The sequence below is a fragment of the Triticum dicoccoides genome, chromosome 3B (genome assembly GCF_002162155.2).
Source record: "Triticum dicoccoides isolate Atlit2015 ecotype Zavitan chromosome 3B, WEW_v2.0, whole genome shotgun sequence".
NCBI classification, from domain to species: domain Eukaryota; kingdom Viridiplantae; phylum Streptophyta; class Magnoliopsida; order Poales; family Poaceae; genus Triticum; species Triticum dicoccoides.
Window position 1 is genome coordinate 566,659,368 of NC_041385.1, and position 19,956 is coordinate 566,679,323.

Consider the following 19,956-nt stretch of genomic DNA (forward strand, 5'->3'; position numbering starts at 1 on the left):
AATCTACACGAAATTCTGAGCAAGTTTCATATACAAAGTTTTTACAAAGGATGCACGGTTGATTAGTTATTAAATGCATGAAGCTAGGGGGTTATTCTGCAAAACTACAGTCTCAGGAAAATTAGACAAAATCGCAGGACGAGAAAAAAAAACATGATCGGGCTGAAACTGGGCAAGCCCAACAGAGAAAAAAAATAGAGCAGGGGGCGCTGGGGGTCGGCTCACCCTGGGCCTTGGCCCATCTGCAGAGAGAGGCCGGCGGATCTGGCGAAGGAAGCTGGGGAGGAGGCCGAGCGAGGCTGGACCGCGGGGAGGACGATTGGGCCGGCCCACGCGGGCGCGGTCAACGGAGGGAGATGGGCTGGATGCGGGGGTGCGGGCGAGCTGGGCCTTCGGGAGGGCGCGGCCCACGCGGAAGGTCGACGGCGACGAGAGGAACCAGCTAGATCGGTTCCTCCCGATCCATGGCGATGGCGGCGATGGAGGATTCCGGCAGGGTGCAGCGAGGTAGGGAGGCCAAGGAGCACCGGATCCGGCGGGGCTCGGCTCCCCGGGGCCGGATCGAGGCAGAGGCGAGCTGGACGGCGGCTGGGAAACGAAGAGGCGACGGGGGCGGACTCCGGCGAGGGTCGGTGGCGGCACGAAGCGCCCGAGGCGGCGGGGACGAAGGAGAGGCGCGGCGGGGAGCCTCGGGCCCGGGAGGGCCTGCGGCGGGCCTCGCGGGCACTGCGGCGTGGTGCGGCGAAGTGGGCACCGAGCGGACAGATGGCGTGCGCTGGTTGGCTAGCGGCGGCGGCGAGGTGACATGGCAGCCTCTGGTTGGCTGGAGCGGCGTGGAGGGGCGCGGACATGTCCGGTGAAGGTGAGGATTTCGTTCGGCGGCGCGGATCTGAGAATTTTGAATGAACCGCGAATTTCGGAGGGGGGTTGTATATATAGGCATAGAGGGAGCTAGGAGAGTCCAAATGAGGTGCGGTTTTCGGGCACGTGATCATGATCGAACGACCGAGATGATGGAGCAGAGTTAGGTGGGTTTTGGGCCAAAATGGAAGGGTGTTGGGCTGCAACACACACGAGGCCTTTTCGGTCCCTCGGTTAACCGTTGGAGTATCAAACGAAGTCCAAATGGTACGAAACTTGACAGGCGGTCTACCGGTAGTAAACCAAGGCCGCTTGGCAAGTCTCGGTCCAATCCGGAAATGTTAAACCCCCACACAAGAAAGAAAGGTAGAAATGACCACCGGAGGAGAACGAAGCGCCGGAATGCAAAACGGACAACGGGGAAAATGCTCGGATGCATAAGACGAACACGTATGCAAATGAAATGCGCATGATGACATGATATGCAATGCATGACACACAAGCAATGACAAGGCAACAACAGCGAATAACTAAATGACACCTGTCACATCGGTCTCGGGGCGTTACAACCATCCATCTTACTTACATGCTTGTTTCTCTTCCTCACATCAAACCCAACACGGCCACCATATGCAACCCAAAACACCCAAGCTTCATCTGCATTTCTGAACCTCATACCAACTTGAGGTATTCCCTTGTCAATTTCGCCCATTGCACAACAATTGCAAATGCACAACACTCAAATCTTGTCAAATTGCACAGCACATCACCCCAATCAGTAATAATTCTGTCAAATAGGAAAGTACACACCAGTGCATCACTCATTTGCACAGAACACATCACAAAATTCAGCTACTGCAAAGAAAGCTACCTGCTGGAGTCGGCCTGGAGCTTGATGGCCACTGCTACAGGACCAAATCTGCCACCATGTCAGCGGCTACCAGCAGCACAGACGGAAGGGGCACAACGGCTAGACAGAGGGGATTCTAGGAGGGGTCGGGGGGAGCGGAGGGAGTTGACGCATGGGGCGGTCGGAGCCCGTCGGAGGTGGCGAGGCGGAGGAGCCCGGAGTAGCGGCGGAGGAAGCTTCCGATGGCGTTGTCTTCGGTGGCCGTCGCTGGAGCTCGGTCCACTCACTTTCCCACGGCGGTGGCAGTGATGGGAGAGCGGTGCCCGGTACCCACGGCGGCGGCAGCGGCGGGCGAGCCCGCGAAGCTGTCCCGCGAAGTTTCCCCCGCTCCCCCAAACAGAGCTCGTGAAGATGTCTCTCTATTAGTCTATTCCCTGCATGTGTGTGTCGTTTGGCTGTGAAACGGAGCTAGCCGTCTGATTGATTTGGACGATGGATACAGGGGGGCGAGGCATGCCGTGACTTGGCGCTGGCGAGGCACGCCGTGACTTTGTAGTGTCAACGATGAGGCATACATGTCAACTATGGGTGTTGGCTCCAACAATTCGCATTGTACTCAAACCAATGACATGCATTTCGAAAACCATGAGTTCGAGGTGGACGAGGATGGTGAGGGCATTGTCGACGCATCGAAAGGAAGAGGAGGCAACTAGACCAATGACGAAGATGTCTTGCTATGACAAACTTGGTTGCAAGTGTCGAGGGATCCATCCGTTAGAGGGGATCAAAATAGAGATGCATATTGGCTCCAGATGAAGGAGCACTTTGATCTACATAAAAAAGTGGAATTGACCGCTCCGATCGATCTCTTCGCTCCCGGTGGTCGACAATCAACAAGGATTGTCAAAAGTGGGCGGCCGCACAAAAGGCGGTTGATAATTTGAACCCAAGTGGCCTAATGAGGAAGATAGGGTAAGTGCCATTTCATCCATGTTCATCATGCTTGTTGTTGGAGTTTGTAGTGCTAACTTATTTTGTTTTCATGTAGTTAAATATTGCACAAAATTTGTTCAAAGGAGAGGAGAAGAGGACCAAAGGGGAAGATCAAGAAAGGAAGGCCATTTACCTTGCCTCATTGCTATGAAGCATTGAAGGATGATGAGAAATGGAAGAAGCGTGATGATATGGATGATTTGGATTTGAGCAACAAACGCAAGCGAACAATTTATTTGGATGATGAGGAGGAGGAGGCATCAAGTGATGATGACAAAAGAAGCCCCACACCAAACTCGGTTTCATACTCGAAGCCAAAACAACCGGATGAGACCAAGAAAGACGCAAAAGAAAAAAAGAGGAAAGGAGATGATGAGCTCAAAAATGCTATGGAGGCTATTGTGAAGGCAAGAAAAGAAGCCAACGAGGTGAGGAAGATGGAAAAGAACCAAGATGCCGCGGCCGAGGAGAGAAGGTTGGCATCCGAAGAGAGAAGAGTGGCGGCCGACGAGAGGAAGGTGGCATTGGAGGAGAGGAAGGTGGGCATGGAGGAGCGATCTAGATTGTTGGATTGGGATAAGCACATGTTCTTCTTTTGCGCCTCATTGAAGATAGATGTGTCCAAGAGCCATGATTCGCGCCATGGGTGGCGGTGGCCTTGGCGGCATGGGAGGCTTGGGTGGCTTCGGAGCTACCACGGGCGGCTTTGGAGCTACCATGGAGACAATGGGAGGCATGGGTGGCTTCGGAGTACCTCTGGGCGGCATGGCCAGCATGGGAGGCATGAGTTTTGCGTCTCCCATGGGAGGCATGGGTGCACCTCCGGGCGCCATAGACGGAATGTCTTTCGGTGTGCCTCACACACCTTAGCATGAAGATGCCGTTGAAGATCTTGCCAACACCTTCCGAGATTCACGTGATGAGGATACGACGACCGACAATGAAGAGGAGGAGGAAGAATCGTCTTCGGAGGAGTCGGGTGAATCGGAGGAAGATGAGGATGAAGACGAGGACGAGGCTTGATTGTTGTGTCTTTCGTTTGTGTCATGAATTTGGTTTGCATTCTGAACTTGGTTGGATGATGTTGTGGGCATGAATTTAAACTTGTGGGCATGAACTTTTAATCATCAACTTGTTTGTGTGATTTAAATTATATGTCATGTCTTTGTTTTGTGATGTTTGAAATTCATTTTGTGTCCATAATGCAACATATGGCATGCGCCGGCTGCTCGCGCGTGCTGCATTTTTGCGCGCTGCTGGAGCTACGCGCATACTGCATTTTACCGCAGCTGCTGGAGCCAGCGCTGCCCGTCGCGCCAAACCAGACGATGGGCGCGCTACAAACTGGTTTTTAACGCACCGCGTGTTGGACGGCTGTTGGAGATGCTCTAAGGGTTAATATCATCTGATATTTTGCTTCACCGTGGCCACCACCTCAAGCTGTTCACACAAGCATACATACAATACACCACCCAGGACGAGGACCAGGAGCAGGAGGCACAGGCACACAGGCGCACATCAACAAAAGACCAACAAGGTGGAGGCGCCCATGCCAAAGCGGCAGCAGGCGAGGGCTTTGCCGCTCCCTCTTGCTCCTGCTGCAGTGGTCACTTCTTTATTGCCTGCTCCCCTCCCTTCCCCTTCGGACTGAGATCCAGTGCCTCGCCTCAGGCAAGGCACGCATTGCCTTGAGGCTTCAAATCCACCCTCCATCTGCATCTGACAGTCAGAATCAGTCAACACGGAGACAACCTGGTCGTCGACTCGTCGCCGTCCTCCTCACGCGTGTTGTTGCCGCCCTAGACTAGCTCTCTCTCACGCAGGACTAGAGGTAGACGAAGCACTTTTTTCCGGCGACCAACGCCCCGGCGCTTCAATGCCCTTTTTCCTTTTCAGCTCGCCCTGGTTACATCAACGACTACAAGGCCTTTTGTAGCCATACAGCGATGCAGCGTCCACGCAACTCCTCCAGCCTATACGCGCACGTACACAACAAACTTCACATGCATCTACACATGCAGCTTGATCCGTACGTTCCGACCGCGCGGACGACGCACTCCTATACGCACGACGCGGCTGCCTCCAACGACCCCTGCTGCATGCACTAACAAACTGCACACTAACTCAAATTTGCCTAGCCTGCTGCATGCACGCACACCGCACCGGCCACTAAGCCAACTAACTACATGCATCAAGATTAGTACTAACATTTTCCCTCCTAATCTTGACTTGCCGTCTCCGGAGTTGTTGCAGCTCCCGTCGTCGATGTCGCCGCCACAATCGTGACCCAGCCCGCGGACCCGACCTGGCGCACCGACGCCGATCGTACCGTGCTCTGTCACGATCCCGGCGACATACGCCGAGCTCCTTGTCCGCCGGCGACACACGTCCGGCGTCCCTCTGCGCCGCGCCCGTAACGCGCGCACCCGACGCGCCCAACGAGCCCGACCGCATCAGTGCGTCCCGCACGTCCCGTGCACCTGACGCGCCCGACGAGCCCGACTGCACCAATGCGTCCCGCACATCCCGCACATATCCATCGCGCCCGACGAGTCCGATCACACACGCCTACACCGCGGTCTCGCCGCGCATGACACGCCCGGCGCGCGCCCATACACGCGTCCGACACAGGCGCCGCGGCTTATTCCGGCCAACACTCACCCCCCTAAGTCATGGCCACGTCGCACGGCCTGCCGACAGGGGCCATGTCTCGTCGTTGTCACCTCGTCGCCATGTACGCCTCCGCTGTGTCTCCGGTACAAACTGCCGCTCACTGCCGCTCGCAGTCCCGTGTGCCGCCACGCCGCGTCTCCGCGCCACACGCCTTCACGGTTATCGCGCCGAGCCGTCGCGACCTCTGCGCCAACACGCAGGTCCTTCGTGACCTCCACGTCTCCACGACCGCCGTGCCCTTCGCGCGCATGACATCACACCGCACAGCCGTGGACTCGCCGCGCGTTGCTGTCGCCACACGCTCGCCACGCGCCGCAGCCGATGCCTCCATGTCGGCCGCGCACGCCACGCTCGCCGCGGACGCCACCGCGCGCCACGGCCGCCTCTTGAACCTTGTGGCTCTGATACCAAATGTTGTTGCCGCCCTAGACTAGCTCTCTCTCACGCCGGACTAGAGGTAGACGAAGCACTTTTTTCCGACGACCAACGCCCCGGCGCTTCAACGCCCTTTTTCCTTTTCAGCTCGCCCCGGTTACATCAGCGATTACAAGGCCTTTTGTAGCCATACAGTGACGCAGCATCCACGCAACTCCTCCAACCGATACGCGCACGTACACAACAAACTTCACATGCATCTACACATGCAGCTTGATCCATATGTTCCGGCCGCGCGGACGACGCACTCCTATACGCACGACGCAACTGCCTCCAACGACCCCTGCTGCATGCACTAACAAACTGCAGACTAACTCAAATTTTCCTAGCCTGCTGCATGCACGCACACCGCACCGGCCACTATGCCAACTAACTACATGCATCAAGATTAGTACTAACAACGCGCGAGGCAAAATCAGCTCCATCTTCGCGGGCGGGAACTCGGCTCCGAGTAGATCTCTGCCGCTGTCGCCGCCGTGGGGAAGGGAGCCATGGGAGCTCCGGCGGCGGCCACCGGATAAATGACGCCGGCAATCCCCTCCGTCCCCACGCCTTCACCTCCCCGCCTCGCGCCGCTCCGACGAGGTCCTCGTCCCCACTGCGACGGCGCCCCACCTCAGCTCCGACAACCACCTCAACGGGAAAGGTAGGGAGCTCCTCAGCGCGCTGCGGGAAAGGGGGATGAGGCGCTCCGGCTGCTCCTCTAGGGGACTCGTCCTCCAGGTTGAACTCCGGCGGCGTCCACGGGAGGAATCGGCCTGCAGCAGATTCAGTGTAGCTACAAACAGAGAACTGTTTGATACTACAGACAGAGAACGATATACAGACTTTGTAGGATTCAACTACAGACAGATTCAGAAAACAAATTCATTTAACTACAGACAGAGAACAAATTCAGTGTAGCAAGCCTGCAGCAGAAAAGTGTTCGATACAAAGACTTCAGTACTGGAAAAGGAACTGAAAAAAGAAGAGTTGAACCTGAGGCATACATTATACAATGAATTAAAAAGTAAACTCAAAATGAATTGAACAATATACAAACTTTGTAGCATTTGTAACTCAAATTCGGCACCAACAAAATCTGTTCTTACATAATTCTTCAAGTAGATAAATTAGGCCAGTCTACTTGTACACTTAGGCCACGAAAGACTATAGTCAGCCCAAAATCCAAAATACTATAGTCATCTTTGTCCAAAATACTAGTCAAAATGTCCTAAATACTATCTAACAAGCTTGTACGCGTTAGAACAGATTTTCATCATAAACACCATCAAGGGGAGTCATCAAGAGCTGCGTGTAACTGACAACCGTGTTGTTCTCTTGAAGCTCCACATTTGCTCTTTTATCGCCATCATCCTTCTCCACTCTCACTTGAGGCTGTCCACCATCATCCTTCTCCACTCTCACTTGAGGCTGTCCACCATCATTTTTCTTTTGCTGCTGCCATGAAAGTTTTCAGTATTTAGTTTAGCAACGAGTGGCAACAATATATCATGTATAGTTTGAAACATACCTTTGCTCCCTTTTTTTGACGAGGCAACTTTAGGTGGCTTGCGCTTCCCCTTGAGTAACTTATCAAGCCAGCCTTTCTTTCTCCTCAATTTTTTTGACGCAACCTCTTTTTTCTTGAGCTTTGCGGCACTAAGAAACTCACTAGTTAGTTGCACATTTGGGTCAACATTTTCTTGGTCATTGCATGGCTTTTTCATAGCATTCATAGTTGCATTAAGTTTCTCATCTAGTTGTGGACCAACGCAATCAAGTGCATTTTCTAATATCAAACGACACTCTAGAGAGTTGGCTACTTTATGTGCCATAGTGTGAAACTTGTGAGACACACCCTTGTACCAAAGTTGGGCTTCAAACTTTGGATTCTCTACCACATTCCTTCCTTGTCTATCTTGTATGCTTCCATTGCGTGCTTCTCTAGTCCATCTCTTTAATACATAATGTGTTGGTAATGTCTTTATATTCATCAAGTCAAGAACTTTGAGACCATGTCCACACAATATTCCTGTCCTATTGAACATTCCACAACTACATGAAGCGGTTTTGGTCAAAGGATCACCAATCACTATGCGCTCCTCCTCAAAATGTAAATCACCATGCAAACTCCCAATGGCAACCCCAAATTTATTATTTCCATCCAAGACTCTAGTGCATGCAGCCATGGATCTTTCATATTCACCTTGAAAAGATTCAAAGATAATTGGAGTGTATTCTTTGCTTGCTAGCACCAACATAGGTGTGTGCATCTTGATTCTTGGCAACTTCTTCCTTTGTTCAAATTCAGATTGCAATTCCTTTGTTCTTTTTACCTCCACTGTCCTCTCAAAATGCATCAAGAACCGAACAATATGAAAATCTGATTTCAGATGGTTTTTCAATGAATTGTTGAAGCTCTCACTAAGTTGTGTACTTCTCACTCCCAAACTGAACACATCTCTCATATAACATTCAGCCCACTTTTCTTTCAACTTGTAGATACTATCTAACCAAGTTTGCTTGTGCACTTTATTTCTCATATTGTCAAATGCTTCTTGAAATTCTACTTTGTCCTCATAGCCATACATGCATTCACTAAAATCTGTGATAATATGAGACTCTTCCTCTTCTTCTTCATCTTCATGATCACCGTCCTCTCCATCTTTCTCTTTCCCTCCTTCATCTTTCTCTTCACCCTTCAATGGACATAAATGTTTAATAGCATTCTGCATTATATGAAAGGTGCACAATCCATGATATGATTCTGTGAAGACATTATCTATAGCTTTCCCCATGGCCGCATCTTGATCAGTATAAATAGTTCTAGGTTGGCTCCCATTATGTGCAGCTAGAAAAGTCTCAAAAAGCCATTTAAATGACTCAAATGTTTCATCAAATAGCAATGCCGCGCCAAGAATGGTGGTTTCTCTAAACTGATTGAGCCCAAGAAAAACACCAAGTGGCCTATATTCTTTGTTTGTGCCAAAAGGTGTATCAAATGTGACAACCTCACCAAAGTGTGCATAGTCAAGAAGCATTTTAGCATCAACCCAAAAAATGTTGGCTATATCTTCCTCACAATCCAGCTGCAAAGCATATTGGAAAGATGGGTTCTCGATCATTTTGTCATGAAAATACTTCAACATACTACCAGCCTGACCGTAAGCCAACTCTCTTTGCCGCTTGGTTCGCAAATAATTCTTTTGATCACGACAAGTGTAGCCCAGGTTAAATGGTCCACCAACTTGGCGACAAGCAAACTCATGTGCAGCTTGGGGCATTATTCCTGAATCCTCGGCAGCTTCTATTTCAAAAGCTTGTAGTTCGGAAATCTTCCTTTGTGATGCCATCAAGTGACATGTTTGTGGCAATTGAAGGCAATGATTGCGTTCCAACACAATATATGTGACTTCCTAATTTCTTTGCACTCGGTCCAATGATATAATCATGCGAGCTTTGCAATTTGTCCTTGTTTCAGCTCGAACACGTTTTGGCTCATGATCCATTGTTATCCCTTTCTTTCGTATACCCTCATTTGAGCAAACAAATGTGCATGAAGTCACTTGACCATCCATCTTACTTACATGCTTGTTTCTCTTCCTCACATCAAACCCAACACGGCCACCATATGCAACCCAAAACACCCAAGCTTCATCTGCATTTCTGAACCTCATACCAACTTGAGGTATTCCCTTGTCAATTTCGCCCATTGCACAACAATTGCAAATGCACAACACTCAAATCTTGTCAAATTGCACAGCACATCACCCCAATTAGTAATAATTCTGTCAAGTAGGAAAGTACACATCAGTGCATCACTCATTTGCACAGAACACATCACAAAATTCAGCTATTGCAAAGAAAGCTACATGCTGGAGTCGGCCTGGAGCTTGATGGCCACTGCTGCAGGACCAAATCTGCCACCATGTCAGCGGCTACCAGCAGCACAGACGGAGGGGGCACAACGGCTAGAAGGAGGGGATTCTAGGAGGGGTCGGGGGGAGCGGAGGGAGTTGACGCATGGGGCGGTCGGAGCCCGTCGGAGGTGGCGAGGCGGAGGAGCCCGGAGTGGCGGCGGAGGAAGCTGCCGATGGTGTTGTCTTCGGTGGCCGTCGCTGGAGCTCGGTCCACTCCCTTTCCCACGGCGGCGGCGGCGACGGGAGAGCAGTGCTCGATACCCACGGCGGCGGCGGCGGGAGAGCCCGCGAAGCTGTCCAGCGCAATTTCCCCCGCTCCCCCAAACAGAGCTCGTGAAGATGTCTCTCTTTCAGTCTATTCCCTGCGTGTGTGTGTCGTTTGGCTGTGAAACGGAGCTAGCCGTCCGATTGATTTGGACGATGGATACAGGGGGGTGAGGCACGCCGTGACTTGGCGCTGGCGAGGCACGCCGTGACTTTGTAGTGTCAACGATGAGGCATACATGTCAACTATGGGTGTTGGCTCCAACAATTCGCATTGTACTCAAACCAATGACATGCATTTCGAAAACCATGAGTTCGAGGTGGATGAGGATGGTGAGGGCATTGTCGACGCATCGAAAGGAAGAGGAGGCAACTACACCAACGACGAAGACGTCTTGCTATGCAAAACTCGGTTGCAAGTGTCGAGGGATCCATCCGTTAGAAGGGATCAAAATAGAGATGCATATTGGCTCCGGATGAAGGAGCACTTTGATCTACATAACAAAAGTGGAATTGACCGCTCCGATTGATCTCTTCGCTCCCGGTGGTCGACAATCAACAAGGATTGTCAAAAGTGGGCGGCCGCACAAAAGGCGGTTGACAATTTGAACCCAAGTGGCCTAATGATGAAGATAGGGTAAGTTCCATTTCATCCATGTTCATCATGCTTGTTGTTGGTGTTTGTAGTGCTAACTTATTTTGTTTTCGTGTAGTTAAATATTGCACAAAGTTTGTTCAAAGGAGAGGAGAAGAGGACCAAGAAGGGGAAGATCAAAAAAGGAAGGCCATTTACCTTGCCTCATTGCTATGAAGCATTGAAGGATGATGAGAAATGGAAGAAGCGTGATGATATGGATGATTTGGATTTGAGCAACAAATGCAAGTGAACAATTTATTTGGATGATGATGAGGAGGAGGCATCAAGTGATGACGATAAAAGAAGCCCCACACCAAACTCGGTTTCATACTCGAAGCCAAAACAACCGGATGAGACCAAGAAAGACGCAAAAGAAAAAAAGAGGAAAGGAGATGATGAGCTCAAAAATGCTATGGAGGCTATTGTGAAGGCAAGAAAAGAAGCCAACAAGGTGAGGAAGATGGAAAAGAACCAAGATGCCGCGGCCGAGGAGAGGAGGTTGGCATCCGAAGAGAGAAGAGTGGCGGCCGACGAGAGGAAGGTGGCATTGGAGGAGAGGAAGGTGGGCATGGAGGAGCGATCTAGATTATTGGATTGGGATAAGCACATGTTCTTCTTTTGCGCCTCATTGAAGATAGATGTGTCCAAGAGCCATAATTCGCGCCATGGGTGGCGGTGGCCTTGGCGGCATGGGGGGCATGGGTGGCTTCGGAGCTACCATGGGCGGCTTTGGAGCTACCATGGAGACAATGGGAGGCATGGGTGGCTTCAGAGTACCTCCGGGCGGCATGGCCAACATGGAAGGCATGAGTTTTGCGTCTCCCATGGGAGGCATGGATGCACCTCCGGGCGCCATAGACGGAATGTCTTTCGGTGTGCCTTACACACTTTCGCATGAAGATGCCGTTGAAGATCTTGCCAACACCTTCCGAGCTTCACGTGATGAGGATACGACGCACGACAATGAAGAGGAGGAGGAAGAATCGTCTTCGGAGGAGTCGGATGAATCGGAGGAAGATGAGGATGAAGACGAGGACGAGGCTTGATTGTTGTGTCTTTCGTTCGTGTCATGAATTTGGTTTGCATTCTGAACTTGGTTGGATGACGTTGTGGGTATGAATTTGAACTTGTGGGCATGAACTTTTAATCACCAACTTGTTTGTGTGATTTAAATTATATGCCATGTCTTTGTTTTGTGATGTTTGAAATTCATTTTGTTCCATAATGCAACATATGGCATGCGCCGGCTGCTCGCGCGTGCTGCATTTTTGCGCGCTGCTGGTGCTACGCGCGCGCTGCATTTTACCGCAGCTGCTGGAGCCAGCGCTGCCCGTCGCACCAAACTAGACAATGGACACGCAACAAACTAATTTTTAACGCGCCCGCGCGTTGAACGGCTATTGAAGATGCTCTAAGGGTTAATATCATCTGATATTTTGCTTCGCCGTGGCCACCACCTCAAGCCGTTCACACAAGCATACATACAATACACCACCCAGGACGAGGACCAGGAGCAGAAGGCACAGGCGCACAGGCGCACAGCAACAAAAGACCAACAAGGTGGAGGCGCCCACGCCAAAGCGGCAGCAGGCGAGGGCTTTGCCGCTCCCTCCTGCTCCTGCTGCAGTGGTCACTTCTTTATTGCCTGCTCCCCTCCCCTCCCCTCCCCTTCCCACGCTTGACTCGGGCACGGCTTAAAAGCGCACACCTCCCTCGACCTCGCCATTATTCCGCCGCGTGCAACGCCAGCAGCTGCTCCACCTCGCCCAACTGCAGGTTCAGTCGTCCTGTGCTTCCGGCCATGGACCAAGGGCGCAGCTAGTCTTCCCTGGGGATTCTTGCCCCCCTTCGGAGCTTCGGGGCGGTGAGGCGCGCTCTGTGGCAATGGGGGTGCTGCGGAGGGAGCGGTGGGCTATTCCCCTCCTGTGGGCGGTGCTTCTTGCGGTCGCGCTGCTGGGCGGCGCCCGCGGCTCCGGGGACGGCGCCGCGGTGTACATTGTTACCATGAAGCAGGCGGCGGTGTCCCACAAGCGCCTCGACCTGGAGAGAAAAAGCGTTGCCGCCGCCGGCGGCGGCGGCGCAGGGGATAACCCGGCCACCAGCATTCTTAGGAAGCCGAGGTGGGCGTCACTCTTAGCGAAAAATTCCTCAATTCTTGTGCGTCTATATAGTGTCAATCTCCCCTCCTTCTTTGCAATTTGCGCCCCTTTGATTCCTCAGTTTACTCTTAGAAAAATCGATTCACCACTTTGAGGTTTTACCACTTCTGTGGTGGTAAGGAGAAAATTACACTTAAATGTTTGCGGGCTATTTTGGGCAAATTTAGATGATTGGGATGTCACTGCAGCCATACTACTTCTCAATCGGTCGATACTCTGTTTACATTGTAATTGGTACTAGTTGAAATTCATTATTTTTACTCCCGCAAAAAAAAAAGAAATTCATTATTTTTACTACTAGGCTTTGTGACCCTCATTTGCAAGATATGAACTGATTAGTGTCAACGATATATTTGATTAGGTGCACTTATTTCTGTAAGGTAGAAATTGCAGCTTCTTTATCAGTCATTAACCCAAGTCACCTTTAGGCTTTACTCCAAGATATATATAGACAACTGGAAATCCTTTTTTCTTGGGAAACCATGCACCTTTTTTTGACAATTGGCTAGTGCAGTCATCTTAACATACTACATACTGCATGTACTTATTTACTAGCCATTACATTTATTAACAACAACTTAAAGTACCCACACAATCTAAAAATTTAAGAGATAATTGAATATCCTGTTTGTTTTGAACTAAAACCACGACAAGAATTATGGAAGGGAGGGAGTATTTGCTAAAGTTCCATTTACACCTAATTCACATCGAGTAGACCCTGTTATTGTGAGAGTTCTTAATTCAAGAGTTGTACGGAGGGACTGATGTCACCACTAGATAGTATATTTTCTGACGATTAATTATTGATTTAATTTTTTGTCTGAGAAGATCCAACAGTTATTTTGCATGGAATGACATGAATGTGATTGATTTCTTCTCGTACTAATATTAACCATGGTAATGCAGGCATCCTTCGCCCGAATCTGTGAATTATGGCTCACTCCTAGTGCGCCTTCAAAATTCTCTCCTGAAGAAGACACTAAGAGGAGAGCACTATATAAAATTGTACAGTTACCACTACCTGATCAATGGTTTTGCTGTCGTCCTCACTCCTCAGCAGGTATCTAATTTTTTTGTTTGTTCCTTCTGCTATTTCTGCACTATGATGAGATTAGTTTGTAGTGTCACACTATTGAGCACTTCTGCCTATCGCTTGTCAAAGAAAATCGCATGAAATGTTTTGCAAACTTTATATCCTGCCAATATGTTAAAGTAGGCAAATCCATGGAACTATGAACTATATATATATATTTTTGCACCTTGTTAGCTGTTATCCTTCTTTTTTTCTTATTGATTTCTGGAACCTGTAGGAGATTGTTCAGATCGACTTATTTCTTATACACGTTTTAACTTGTTTTCTGCTTCCATTAAAAGGTAGAGAAGCTAAATAGGAGAAAAGAAGTGGCAAACATAATGTTGGATTTCTCTGTTAGGACGGCAACAACTTATACCCCCGAATTCCTTGGCCTGCCAGAAGGTGCATGGGTGCAAAATGGTGGTCCACAATGTGCTGGCCAGGGTGTTGTTGTGGGCCTCATTGATACAGGAATCGACCCAAATCACCCTAGCTTTGCAGATGACTTGACAGCTGATAATTATCCAGTTCCTGCTCACTACTCTGGTAATTGTGAGGTTACAAGTGATTTTCCATCAGGGTCCTGCAACAGAAAGCTTGTTGGAGCTCGACATTTTGCTGCATCTGCAATAACCCGAGGAGTCTTCAATGCCTCTCAAGATCTTGCTTCACCATCTGATAGTGATGGTCATGGGACGTAAGTATTTCTGATTTACCTATCAGGCTATCTCAATTACTAGTAAACGAAGAAAATGAGTGCTCTCTAGTCCCTACTACCGCGTCTGGCTGTGCAGGCACCAGGCAGACATGCAGCTCTTTTGTTCCACAGTTGTTTCTTGTTTCCTCCAGTAATCCTCAGTAATTCTATGTTGTTTGACTACCCAATTCTTTTAATTGTATTCAGAAGTTTCATTTAAATACTAAACACTTCATGAACCTAGCCTAGTCTTCTTTTTACTTTTCTAGTTGGCGATGAACCTGGCCTGGTTCTGTTATGTAAATGCTCAGGTATAAGTCATGCTAGGTGTTTAGTCATCTCGTCCTGTTTTCGCCGGTTGTGGCAACTTTTATTTTCTTTTACTTTTAAGCTTCGATTGAGCTTTTACTACAACGCAGACCTTTTGGATATTTCGTTTAATAATATGGCTCTATGCATCAGTCTGATGCAGAGGCCGGGGGCGATCCTCCTTTTCCAAGAAAAAGGTATAAGTCATGCTAGTAATAAATGGATAAAATTATGTTGTAAGAAATGATTTATGCAGAAATACCGGGAGAAATGGTTATTTGCTGCTGTTTTGTTTGTTTTAACTTGAAATCATGCTAGTAATAGATAGACCCAATTAAGATGAAAAGAAATGATTTATGCAGAAATACTGGGATAAGCTGTTATTTACTACTGTTTTTCTTCCATGGTTTGTTTCTTTCAACTTGAACTCAAGCATTGCTTTCCATATGGACTAGTTGAACTACCTTTGGGTAGGCCTTATCTGACTTCTAACTAAAGTTGCTTAACAAGAATAACAAACTACTGCAAGGAAATTATTTGAGAGGGCACTTTCGGAGATTATTATTTCTGAAGTTAAGATTTGTGCATACAGCCACACAGCATCAATCGCGGCTGGTAATCATGGAATACCTGTTATTGTGGCTGGGCATCACTTTGGGAATGCAAGTGGAATGGCTCCTCGTGCACAGTAAGTCTACTAGTTTTTGGTTTAGGGAGATAGATATGATCTACTTTATTTCCAAATATATAATAAAAACTTATTTTTCAGCATCGCTGTCTATAAAGCGCTGTACAAAGGTTTTGGTGGTTTTGCTGCTGATGTAGTGGCTGCAATAGATCAGGTAACGATCTTTCTGCATGCTGCTTATTTTCTGTTGGTGTAAGCACAAAACTAGTGACCCACTTTAGAACGCGATCCCGCATGAAGAAAAGGCATGATTTCTACCTCCTTTTCGAACGAAACTAATAATAATTATCTAATGGGCTTGATATTCCAAGAGATCAATTATTGTACTACAACAAGACGAGCACACTACAGTAAAAAATTATAAGCTATTCAAATTTACTGAATAGATCTGCATCTGGAAGTTCAAATTCTGTGATGACCAGTTGTACTAATGCGTTGACTAAAATTCTAGTAGGTGTTCGACATATATTTATGTTGCAAGTTTCCGTGGCATTATTAAACTTTGGGCGTGATATTCTTGGCAAAGATCTGCCAACTCAGTAGAAGCATTTTAAACAATTAAGAATGCTATATTGCAGCGTTGTTGACAACAACTCCTTGCATCACATTTGCAGGCAGCTGAAGATAACGTTGACATAATCAGTTTATCCATTACCCCTAATAGGAGGCCTCCTGGATTGGCTACATTCTTTAATCCAATTGATATGGCACTAATGTCAGCTGTGAAAGATGGCATATTTGTTGTGCAAGCTGCAGGAAATACCGGTCCTTCCCCTAAGAGCATGTCTTCATACAGTCCATGGATTTTTACTGTAGGCGCTTCAGCCCATGACAGGGAGTACAACAATTATGTTGTACTTGGCAACAATTTGACCATTTCAGGAGTAGGCCTTGCTCGTAAGTTCCTATTAAGTTATTTCATTATGTGCTGTGTGCACAACTGCAAATAGTGACCTTTAACGTTTGTTAAACTGCAAACACAGCTGGAACAGATGGTGATTCCATGTACAATCTGATTGCTGCACCTCATGCACTGCAAAATTATACCACCACTCCTATTGAAATGTCCCTAGGAGAGTGTCAAGATCCAAGCCATCTAGATAAAGATCTGATAAGGGGGAAGATACTGGTCTGCAGCTATTCCATAAGATTTGTGCTTGGCCTCTCTTCTGTGAAGCAAGCTTTGGATACAGCAAAGAATGTCAGTGCTGCAGGAGTTATATTTTACTTGGATCCTTTTGTCCTTGGTTTCCAGCTGAACCCAACTCCAATGGATATACCTGGACTTATAATACCATCACCTGATGACTCTAAGGTATGGCAGCCAATGCTTCAGCCTTATTATTCTCACTCTTACTCTTTTCCAGCTGAACCCAACTCCAATGGATATACCTTTTGCTGCTTCCGTGGTTATTTTTCGGAAGCGGACTATAAATAAGTTTAGCGCAGCACATTTCAGCAACCACAAACTGAGCCTTAATGTATGAAGTGTGATACTTATTTCATAATTATTGGGCATTATAAATGCATCAGGAAGTTAAAAGGTTTAAGTGCCTATTCAGCTCTTGCAAAATTTTAATAGACTTATCCTGTTTCTCGAACTTGTGTTCATTTTAATCCAAGCTTCTTTCAGCTACTGGTGTTGCTAAGCTTAATTTTCTCTGGCTGTCATGTGCGTGTTGATTAATCAGTCTCTCTTCTCCACAGTGTTTTCCCCCTGTTCTCATGGTTTTAGTCTATCTTTTTTTGGCTTCAAGTTTAGTTGTTGACTGCAGTATAGTACAAGTTGATAGTAGATCAATTGAATTACTCATGTGGGAAAGTTATTCTATTTCTTAAGACGAACTAAGGTGCTAACATATGTGACTCAATATTGCCAGATATTCCTAAGTTATTACAACAATTCGCTTGTACGAGATGGGACGTCAGACAGAGTTGTCAACTTCGGTGCAGTTGCGAAAATACTAGGAGGTCTGAAGCCAAATTATGGTAGTTCGGCACCAAAAGTGATGTTTTATTCTGCTAGGGGGCCTGACCCTGAGGATAATACATTGGCCAATGCCGATATCTTGAAACCAAATGTGGTAGCACCTGGCAGTTCCATTTGGGGTGCTTGGAGTTCGCGTGGATTGGATTCTGCTGAATTTACCGGTAGTTTGACAGTTTACCTTCTATTCCATTTACTACTTAAGTGTACTTACTCAAGAGCATTAAACATATAAATTGAATTCCAGTAGAATAGAAGTGTGTATTTCCAAAAAAAAATGTTTTCCCTCATTGTATTACATTTTTCAAATATGTACTCCCTCCGTCCCAAAATAACTGTCTCAACTTTGTACTAGCTCTAGTATAAAGTTGTACTAAGATTGAGACACTTATTTTGGGACGGAGGGAGTATTTGGTAGAGAAAAAACTAATGGTTGCCATGCTATGAACTTTGAGTGAAGCATATGAGGACTGAGAATGGTACTTTTGTAAATTAATACGCAATTATTGGATTCTTTGCTCCTTCCATTGCTGGGAGCATTATATGCCTTGACTGACATGCATAACTGCCATACACAAAAAGTACAGTTACATTTGTATTGTTCTGTTTGGTTATTTAAGCCGTTAATAAGAGGCTTCGCGTTATAATCTGACCTAACATCAGATTTTAATTGTTATGAATAAGTCATGATGGTTGTCTGATTGTCCTCTTCAGGTGAAAGTTTTGCGATGCTCTCTGGTACAAGTATGGCTGCACCACACATTGCTGGCCTTGCTGCTCTAATCAAGCAGAAGTTCCCTTCTTTTAGCCCGGCGGCTATAGGTTCCGCACTGTCTACTACTACAACTCTCAGTGACAGGCAGGGGAACCCAATCATGTCGCAGCGAACATACAGCAACCCGGACTCCACACAAACTCCAGCTACACCTTTTGACATGGGGAATGGGTTTGCCAATGCCACTGCTGCTTTGGACCCTGGGCTCATATTTGATTGCAGTAAGTTCAATAATCATTCATCTCTTGTTTATGTTACTGCTAAGATTAGCTTGGGCTTGCCACATCAAGGACGAACTGTCGTGTATTCCTTGAGACTAGCAACTGGGTTTTGATTGACATCAGGTGTTAGGCCGATGTATGTCGAAGCAACAATTTTATCAGATTGTTAGTATGACAATGCCAATGGGTGCATACCTAGTGCAAATAACCCATTAACCTTCTAGGTTCTCATTGTACTTTCACGCTAGACAAACATAACTGTGTGACTAACTCCTTCCAAATTGTTTTGTTTTTCTTGCAAACTACAGGTTATGATGACTACCTCTCCTTTCTGTGTGGTATAAATGGTTCTGCTCCAGTAGTGGCGAACTACACCGGCAACAGCTGCGGGGCCTCCACCATGACCGGAGCAGACCTGAACCTGCCGTCGATCACCATAGCCGTGCTCAACCAGTCGAGAACAGTAACTAGAACGGTCACCAATGTGGCGAGCGACGAGAACTACACGCTCAGTTGCAACGCCCCCTACGGGGTGGCGGCATCCGCGGCACCGACACAGTTCTTCATCGCCAGCGGGCAGAAGCAGCTCGTGACCTTCGTCGTGAACGCCACCATGACCAACTCTTCGGTGAGCTTCGGGGACGTCGAGTTCTACGGGGACAAAGGTCACCGGGTGGTTATTCCGTTCACGGTCATGTCCAAGGCTGTGTAGAGTTCCTGATAACTGGAAAGCTGACGCTGAAACGGTGTCCTGACTGATCAAGGTTGTATACGCAGCGGTGACCTGACTGCTTTGGAGGTAGAATGACCAGGATTTACTTATTCGTAGTTGTTTTGTTTGGTGTACATTTTGGAGCATGTCGTCCATGTAAGTAGATGAGTGGGTAGGTGAACAATAACTGTAAAGATAATGTGTATCAGACCGTCCGCCTTTTGATGAATGAGAAATCCTTTTCGCAGAGGTCTTTTATCGGTCGTTGCCTGCGCTGTATGCTGTCATTGTGGTATCAGAAGTTTTTTCTTGTCTGATGACTTCCTACTGTGTTCCTGAGCGTTGTGGGTTGAATCGTCGGATATCTATGTGTCCACTTCATCTAGTATTGGATAGATTGTCACCAAAGGGGGCGCAGTCGGCTAGCGCGTAGGTCTCATAGCTGCAAGCGAGTGATCCTGAGGTCGAGAGTTCGAGCCTCTCTCACCCCACAAAAATCCAGAGCGATGATGAAACGCTCCTGTGACAACTTGGGTCGTCACGGTGGTCATCTCTTAGTAGATGATGAGAGCAATACTGAGCTTTGGTATTTTTTTTGTTCACTTGTAATTATGTATATCTACTAGTACGACAATGCTTTTGGTATTATTTTTTGACACAGCAACATTTGATCTCATTGTTTCCTGCTTAGCAAAACTCACATTACAATTTTACAAAA

The 19,956-nt window shown here is 47.7% G+C and overlaps 1 protein-coding gene across 1 annotated transcript; it reads left to right on the forward strand.

The window, feature by feature from the left end:
- The first annotated feature begins 12,237 nt into the window (after nucleotides 1-12,237).
- On the forward strand, nucleotides 12,238-19,487 carry LOC119277122 (subtilisin-like protease SBT2.2). Its single transcript, XM_037558348.1, has 10 exons — nucleotides 12,238-12,735; nucleotides 13,681-13,834; nucleotides 14,149-14,546; nucleotides 15,448-15,543; nucleotides 15,625-15,697; nucleotides 16,158-16,440; nucleotides 16,527-16,858; nucleotides 17,424-17,694; nucleotides 18,245-18,526; nucleotides 18,835-19,487. Exons 1-10 carry the CDS (start codon nucleotides 12,500-12,502, stop codon nucleotides 19,236-19,238), a joined length of 2,529 nt encoding a protein of 842 aa, XP_037414245.1. The 5' UTR covers nucleotides 12,238-12,499; the 3' UTR covers nucleotides 19,239-19,487.
- Nucleotides 19,488-19,956: the final 469 nt, after the last annotated feature.